We start from the raw sequence: 8847 nt of genomic DNA, 5'->3' as shown, positions 1-8847 counted from the left end.
TAATTTTTTATTTGGCAGTGAATGCTACTTTTACGACTCGACAATAATTCAAAATGGTTCGGCTAAATTTGGCAAAGAATATACCTTAAACATGAGAATGATACCGGTGTTAATTCTATTCCAAAGAAGAGGCAGATTAATCAGTTTTGGGTCATGACTCAATTACTTCCCATTGTGGTAGAAGGATATTTCTGCATAAAAGATGTGTAACTAAGAAATCTTGCTTAATGATTAAACTATAAACTACCAAATTCCTTTGTCAAATATCTCATAACTCTATGATTCAAAAAAATCTGAAGGAAAAGCATGTCACAAAATTACGATGTCGTTATTATTCTGTCAAACTATATGAGGCACGCCAAAATTCAATGTTTTCTATTTGGCATGTCATGCCATGCCGGTCTTCATTTAAAATAGATGGGGCTTTTTCCTAGTTCATTAAATTATGAATGGCAGTCGAACACAGATGAAAAATATATGTCGTTAAACATGATAAGTACAGAACATAATATACTACCTCCATTATCAACCTCAGAACTTAATTCCCTTTCATATGTGCTTAGTTCAAAATTAGTGTTGGCCTCCGTTTCGTTACACTTTATAGCTGTCCGATCATACACCGTGGGCCAAAAATCAAGTTCTGTCAATGTTGAAAGTGTAAACGACATAACATAGAAGGGAAGGAGAGAGTCAAGTTATGATTATTAGACATTGCATCTTACATATTGTTGTCAATCAGTCCAAGATAGTTATACCTGCATGCATATATCCAATTACATAATATTTCTTCTTCTTCTTCTACTTTTTTATAAATCTATATAATTATATTATATTATACCAAGAAAACTCTTTAACAATTATGTCGCTGATATTATGACATTCCTAAGATATGGAGATATTGGTTAGTGACTTCTTTTCGAGAAACTACACCATGCGAGCTTCCCATCGTCCACATTTGTGTACCCTGACTCCCCTGTATTTCATACTTCTTTTTCAAAACCCACTGCTTGACGCCAAAGTATGTCCACAAACTCTCCTTTTATGAAATTAGACATCTACTTATCAAGTCACGAGACAATAACTGTAAGCCAAAATCCATTTTCTCATTTAGAAAAAAATTGCAACGTAGATGGTTTAATAATTAGCTATCTGCACGGGCTTTAGAACTACATGGTAATCATTGACAGTGAAATTGATATCATCCAATCCTCTAAATTTAACCACAACACAATCATATGCCATGAAATTAATAGGAAACTCTAACACCATAACAATTCAAATTTTCCATTTAAATAGTGCCATTATATCTTTACTGATAAAACTCATTATAACTACTATGTCATACCTAGCAACAACCAATGAAAAGTGAAATGATGGTTGCTAATCCATCTTCCTGTAGTTGTACAATTCAAATGAAGTGAGTGCTTGCAAATATAAATAGATAATTTAGCAAATAAAAGTATTAAATTGTGATTGGAAATTTATTTAAGCTGCATTAGAGATATCAAAATAGATTAAACGTAGAAGAATGTTTACCTCAATCAACTTTATGTTTGTCTTTAAGATGCGCATCTATATTTTGAGTATGTACATGACACTTGTTATTGCTGCTCATTTTATACTTATTCATTACAAACTATTATCCTATAAAATATGAGAAACTTCTTTATACACTATATTTCTAGCTTCGTTTGTTACTTTCTCATAAAATATAATACCAACATGAAGAAAAAAATATCTTTTGGAGTCCACTAACAATTTGAGTATAACTCCATTATTGAAATTTCATTTGGAGGACATATAAAACAAACCAAAATTCACAATTGTAAAATCAGCGATGACTGCTCTTTTGTTAAGTTTTTATCTATCTTCATGAAGAGTAAAAAAGAATTCATATATCACAGTCGTACATATGGCAAAAAATGGCATCGTCACTCCCTTTCTAGTTGCACACCATATTAACGTGAAGTGTAATCTTGATATACTTGAGTAATTGAACATAAGCCACCTTTATTCGATGAAATCAGCCACATCAGAGGCAGTACTCCAGATCGTTAAAATACGCCAATTTAAATAATTAAGGATCTAACAAAATCAAGAAATTCAGCTTTATTCTAAAACTTAAGTTTTAATATAAGGTATTGTAATTAAGATTGTATTGAAAAATAAATAGATCCCAAGTATCTTATCTTATTTCTTCTTAATAAAGGATCCAGAGGATGGAATAACTTACAAAAAAAAGAAGAGATAATGCTACAGCAAGCAAAACTAACCGTCCACCTAAATGCTTAAGGAATCTAACAAAATCAAGTCATTCAACTTTAATCTAAAACTTAAGCTTTGATTTATGACACTATAATTGGGATTGGTTTAGTTCTCAAAAGATAGAAAACAGATCATGAAAAATAAAATACAACTGGAAAAAATGAGAAGATTTAATTACCGAATAATTCACTGTTGTCAAATTTTTGTGAATTTGACAGCTGCTCATAGGTCTAACTTTAAAGATACACATGTTGAAATATGGATCCTTTATTTCCTCAACATTGATCTTCTGCGTGAATATCAACTTAAACTTGTGGTCTTTGGTCTTAAGCTTCATATTATTTGGACAAACCACAAAATTCTTCATAACATACAAACCTATTTTCTTAATTTGTTCGTTGAACCTTTGGATAAGAGATATGCCAACACTTGCGTAAATGCGGTCTTCCTGCAAAAATACTCAATTAGTTAAATGACTATTTAACTGATGCATATGCAAACAATGAAAAACATAAGTATAAAATTTAAAAGCATAATCTTTTCATCAATAACCTCAGGATACAAACCTTCAATTTTCAGTTCATTGACTTGCTGTTAATTTCGCTAATGAAATTACTTTCAGTCGCCATTAACTCCTCTGTTAATTGAGTAGAAGTGTGAATCAAAATAAAGACACTTATGCAGAGTAAGGTGATTTACATTACTGCAATATGAATCAAAATATAAAATATATCTTAAACAAAGTATCGGGAATAAAAAAGAGTCAGCAGTGTCAACACACTCATATGCATTGTTCTATAGTTTCTGTAGATAATCCTTTTAAAACTTTTATCATATAATCATTCCAACTGAAGAAAAATCATAATTGATTATATTTCCTATATGTTGGTATATTTTCAAGAATTTACAGAGTTTCAACCAAGACCTTAAAATATGTTTCGACAAAGTACAACAAAGCCTCTTGTAACTCAAATTAACGCAAAATACAATTTAGAACATAAAATAAAAAAGCGGAAAGAATGAAAAGTGGAAAATTATGAAAGCGGATTGGGGTAGTTAGTCAAAGAATTACTTGTTTCCCCAGTACTGTAACATCCCACAATAGATAGACCCAAATCTGCTACTAATTAGGAATTGTGTTTAAATGAAAAATTATAGAAGCTATTGAGTTATGGCTGCGTGGACGACAAAGCAAACATACCTTCATAAACGCATATCAAACAAAACAGTATCAATTAGTAGGAGAGCAATACTACACCTATAATGTATCAAATCATCTATGACAACATGGTGCAGTGAACTTATAATGGAAAAGACTTAATAGCTTCTATCCAGAATTCTTGCTTGATGTGCATAAGGGAGAAAGAGTTACTTATTGTAAAAGTAGAAAAATGATTTCAAAAGGCTGTGAAATCATGTTACTCACAATTCCCGCCGAAGAGTTGGCGGGATAGGAGTTAGAAATCGTGGTTTGAGATCATGGGAATGAAGCATCATCGTGGGAACCGAATATGTAAGAATATTTACTTTTTAGGTCAAAGCGCAAGGAGGGGAGGAGTTATATTAGGGGTGGGTTTCATAATATAATTTTAATTTCAGAATGTCTTTTATTTTTTTGAAATTCAAATTCAAAAAATTCAAAAAATAAACTAAATTTACCTAATTTAACTAATATACTGTCTTAAAATTGGCACATGGCATCCTCTTCATTCGACACTTGGCAAATTCTCATGGCTGACTTCTTTGCTTTTAATAATAGATAGATATTTAGTCGCAATTTACAATCTTTTATAATAATTGTTCTCACTAAAGATTGTACAGGTGTAAAGTCCTCTATCCGTTCATTTTTAGTTATCCACTTTTGACTTTGCTCTCTCTTAAAAAAATAAAATACATATTTTACAATTTTACCCATAATGATACTATTTTGCATTTCTTTTTAAGTAAAAATAAATAAAGTATATATTTTACCATTTTACAGTTTATAATGATAAACTTTTACATGTCTTGAAAAATAATTTGAAGAATGGATAATTAATGATAAGAGTATAATAAAAAAGAATTCAAAAATTTACTCTGTTTAAGTTACTGAATTTTAAATTAATAAATTCGATGAATTTTTTTTTGATAAATACTCCCTCCGTTCACTTTTACTTGACATGTATATTAAAAATAATTTTTATTTTTACTTGTCACTCTACGCATATCAAAAGAAGATAAATTTTTTTCTCTATTATATCCACCATATTTTTTACTCATTTTAAATTATTTTTTTAAATTCAATAAATATGTATCAATTAATATAGGTATTATGGTAAATTATATACTTTATTTATTATTTGTTAAGAGACGGGTAAAGACAAAACGGATAGAGTAAAAGTAAACAGAGAGAGTACATGGTTTGAACTAAGGCTATGCGTTCCGGAATTCTAGCTTCGAGCTCCGCCCCGGTTTCCGGACAAGTAGGAAGTAGTACGCAACTAGAGATTTAAATTCCTAAGTACAGCTCTTTGATTCTTGTGATATATATATATATATATATCTTGATCTGCACACTAATTAGTGATTACAGGGGAAGATGATGGAGGAACATCAACTTGATTACGCACTTGTGCCTCTAGGTCTGGCCATTTTTCTAGCATATCATGCCTGGCTTATGTTCACTATAATTCGGTATCCAAGAAGAACAGTTATCGGAATCAATTCTGAGTCTCGCCATAACTGGGTCCTCTCCGTTATGACTGTTAGTCTCCTTTCTCTCTCCCCTTTTGTTTTCTTTTTTATGTGCGAAATATTGATGAAATTATGGTTTCAAATTTTGAGGTTATTTTTGCTTTGTAATAATTACTCTTTTAAGTACAGTTTAGCTATTATGATTTGAGCTGCTTAACATTCAAATTGTAGAAAGGAATGTTGTAATTAGCTAGTTTAGGTAACCGAATGAAAGAAAAATAACATTACCAACCCAGCTAATATAGGGTTAGCCCGGTGCACACGGCCATACTCCAAGAGGTGTGATGTAGACAGCTTACCCTAATGCAAGCATTAGTGGCTGCTTCCATGGTTCCAACCCTTGTTCGGCTTTTAATTCATGCGCCCCTGGCCCTCGGAATTTTGCGTTGTAAAAGAAAAATTATAATCCAAGCTAGCCATCTGGACTGATCGATCGTCTCGACGATTGGTAACCGGTTGATATGGAAATGCGAAAAATGGGGAAAGTGCAAGTTAGAAAGTGAGTAAGTCCATGATATCCAAGTTTTGGGTTTTCGAAGTGAAAGATTGAGCAGCTGTGGAATATAAAGCTGCAAAGGGTAGTTCTTAGAAAGTGGAAAAGAAAGTGCTCGAGTGATTCTCATCTTCGGGAGCTAGTATTAACAAATGCCTATCTTTTCAATATGTTTTTAATGCCTAGTTTGGTGATTTTTGCAGTGTGTTATTGAGCAAGAGAACTTAAGGTAATCTGATGTCAATTCTTCTCGGGTTGGATCCCTTTCCCCTATTTTGCTATTTACTTCCTCCAAGTAAGAACAAAGTGTATAATCACAACAACAACAACAACAACAAGAAGAAGCCCCCAGTAATTTCCCACAAGTGGGGTCTGGAGAGGGTAAGATGTAAGCAGCCTTACCCGTAAGATGTAAGCAACCTTGCCCCTACCTTGGAAAGGGCAGAGAGGCAAAGTGTATAATCACATATAATGTAATATCTACCCTGGTTTTATGTACCAAACTCCAAAGCAAAATCCAGTATGTACTTCACTGAATAGAAAGTGCTTGCCATTGCAAGTTTTATCTTTACCAGTTCCTGAAGATCCCGTCTAGTCTTGTTCTTTGCTCTGCAAGACTTGTTTTGATTAACCGTGAGTTTTCTACTAGAATTAGAACTGCGGGCCTTCTGTAATAGCATTTAGTTTCCTTCAAGAGTTCCTTTTCTTCTCAAAGATCTATCCTAATAAGTCTCATGCAATTGCTCTTGTTTCCATAATATTTCATGTATTCTATTTTATTTTTAGTTAGTATTTAATGTACTTGTACTTATACTTTCTATGATGCTGATTAAGAATCTTCCATCACCATTGAGATAAATATAGTTTAAAAAAAGGAACATCTGCTCATTCTTATTTTCAATAAATGAACTTTCTGTGATAGAATTATTTTTGGCTCCTGTGAGAAACCTTTTTCTGTATAAGAAAGTTTTTTTGAGTATGTGTAGTGCCTTCGATCGCAGTAGCATAGATTCCCAAATCCCAAGGCCCTGCTGCCTCATTTCAGTTGGAAATATTGCTTTGTAATTGCAATATACTAGAAGACTATCTATCTGTTCCTATTCGACCGGTCCCTGGCCTTATGACAAGCAAAAGTTGAGTCCGGTACTGTATACATTGTTTTCCTAGCAATGGCTACTTTGTTGGGTTGTGCTGAAGGTCAAATCTCCATACACCTTTATATAAAATGGTTTAAAGCTTGCTAACCCTATAAGAAGTCAAGGAATTTTGGTTGTTCTGTTGATACTAAGCGGATCTAAATTTCTGGGAGACCAATATGGTTGTAATTCAAAGGAATCGTTTTAAGACATAAAGTGAAAGGCAGGTTACATATAATAGTTATGAGACAAACAATGTTATATAGGAGTTAACCCAAAATATCCACAAGATGAGTATCCTAGAAGTACGAATGTTAAGATGGATGTGCCGTGCGCGGGCGTACAAGATCAGATAAGAGTAAAATTGATCACATCTGACATAGGGTGAGTTTAGAAGCTACTAAATTGTATAGTAGGAATGAGAAGGGTTTGAATACAACAGAACATGTATCGAGGGTACGTATGCCAACTGCAACTTTGGGATTTGTAGGATTGAGTGATTGTATCACTAATGATGATCTACTTGCAGAAATTTAATTATTTGGACTGAGCAATAATAGTGAGTAAGGTCATCTGTTATCGCGAAGGTCTGCTTAATAATCAGTACGACCTTGAGACATGATATGTTTGTTTCTTTGATTGGCGTTCTGTAGCTATGTGATTGCAGGAACTTATCAAACTAACATGGTTGTGGAATAAATTTGTATACATCATATAACTTTTAAAGATAATTGATTATGAGAATGAGTAATCTGATTCACGTGGAATGCTATCTGGAAGCAAGTCTTGGCGAGTTGGTTTATGTAACTTTTTTTTCAATATATTAGGCAGTCAGCCAGATACTACTAGTTGGAACATTGCATGGTTTACACTCTGCCAAAAGGAAGAAGGGGGAGGAAGAGAGTCTAAAATGTGAAACGAAAAAAATAAACCAGCATCAGATTTGCAGAACTTATCCGACATGGATGTATTATGTCGATTATCTAAAATATTTATCATGTCCTAGTTTTGCATTTCTATTTTTTTTCCTGCTGATGTGCTATAGATTAATAACCATATTATTATGCTATGTTCTAGTAGAAGAACAATCAGTAGCAATTGACAAGCAGTTTGGTATGAATTGTCAATTGACTTAGAGGGAACTGTATTCAGGATCCAATAAAGAACGGAGTTCTGGCAGTTCAAACTATACGCAACAACATTATGGCGTCTACCCTTTTGGCGACAACCGCAATTACTCTCAGCTCAATCATTAGCGTATTTGTGAGCAACAAATCAAGCTTTACATACTCGGAGCTACTGTTTGGGAATAAAACTCCTATGATGTCTTCTATAAAGTTTTTTACCATCTTGCTTTGCTTTCTTGTTGCATTTCTCTGCAATGTTCAATCCATCAGGTACTATGCCCATGTTAGCTTCTTAGCTACTTTGCCTACATTCAAAGACAGATCTGAATCTATAGAGTATGTCGCGATGAATTTGAACCGAGGGAGCATGTTTTGGTCACTGGGACTACGGGCATTTTATTTGTCATTTCCTCTCTTCCTTTGGATATTTGGACCGATACCAATGTTTGTAGGTTGCTGTGTAATGTCAATCGTTCTATACTTCTTGGATACGACGACAAGTTTTACCAGGGATCTCCACTGTCAATCTATAAGAGAGGAAAGGAAGGCAACTGATTTGGAATATGTAAATCATCAACTCTAGAAGTTGTTAATGAAATAACAATTTCAAGGAGGGTATATTCAGTGTCTAACCTATAAGATATTGAGTGTCTTATTTGGAAGATAGTAGCTGGTTTTGTAACTAAGTTTCACCTATTTATGTAAAATTTATATTCAAGTGGTTCCACTTTCATATTATATATTGCTTTCCTTGTACTTGAAGTAGGAATGCTGCCCCCAAAGCATGTACATGAGGAACAAATTGTTGCTTGGTTGTTTCTTCTTTTTTTGGTTTTTTTAGATCAGTCACACAAAAGCACTTGATATAGAACTATTATTGACTATCACTAATTTTACAAGTTGAGCAATTTTTTTCATGATGTTGAACGATTTTTTGGTTTCCCGCCCGATGTCCGGGACCCATATTGAGGCTCGACTAAATCCGGATAATATTATTAATAAACCAATCCAATCCAATAGGTTCACTACTTTTAAAGTAGCTGAGGAGTAGTAGTATAGATCACATCCGACCATCAATTATACATTCTATGTC

General features: G+C 33.2%; 1 protein-coding gene across 3 annotated transcripts; it reads left to right on the top strand.

Annotated features, from left to right (window-relative positions):
* Nucleotides 1-4626: 4626 nt before the first annotated feature.
* Nucleotides 4627-8492, top strand: LOC104224129 (uncharacterized). 3 transcript variants are annotated; one of them, XM_009775711.2, is made up of 3 exons: nt 4627-4727; nt 4838-5008; nt 7780-8492. In XM_009775711.2, exons 1-3 carry the CDS (start codon nt 4680-4682, stop codon nt 8335-8337), a joined length of 777 nt encoding a protein of 258 aa, XP_009774013.1. In that variant the 5' UTR covers nt 4627-4679; the 3' UTR covers nt 8338-8492. The 3 variants fall into 3 exon arrangements, with proteins under 3 accessions (XP_009774013.1, XP_009774014.1, XP_009774015.1); XM_009775712.2 differs by having other exon boundaries at nt 4640-4765; XM_009775713.2 differs by having other exon boundaries at nt 4650-4737.
* Nucleotides 8493-8847: the final 355 nt, after the last annotated feature.

This window comes from Nicotiana sylvestris, chromosome 10, assembly GCF_000393655.2.
Source record: "Nicotiana sylvestris chromosome 10, ASM39365v2, whole genome shotgun sequence".
Classification (NCBI taxonomy): Eukaryota; Viridiplantae; Streptophyta; class Magnoliopsida; order Solanales; family Solanaceae; genus Nicotiana; species Nicotiana sylvestris.
This window is presented reverse-complemented; position numbering and strand designations above follow the sequence as displayed.

What these genes read in the sequence shown, in the direction of transcription:
- LOC104224129 (XM_009775711.2), top strand. Translation starts at nt 4,680, where the DNA reads ATGCGTTCCGGAATTCTAGCTTCGAGCTCCGCCCCGGTTTCCGGACAA. An exon ending in CCGCCCCGGTTTCCGGACAA is followed by an intron (nt 4,728 to 4,837) that starts GTAGGAAGTAGT and finishes TAGTGATTACAG; the next exon opens with GGGAAGATGATGGAGGAACA. An exon ending in GGGTCCTCTCCGTTATGACT is followed by an intron (nt 5,009 to 7,779) that starts GTTAGTCTCCTT and finishes AACTGTATTCAG; the next exon opens with GATCCAATAAAGAACGGAGT.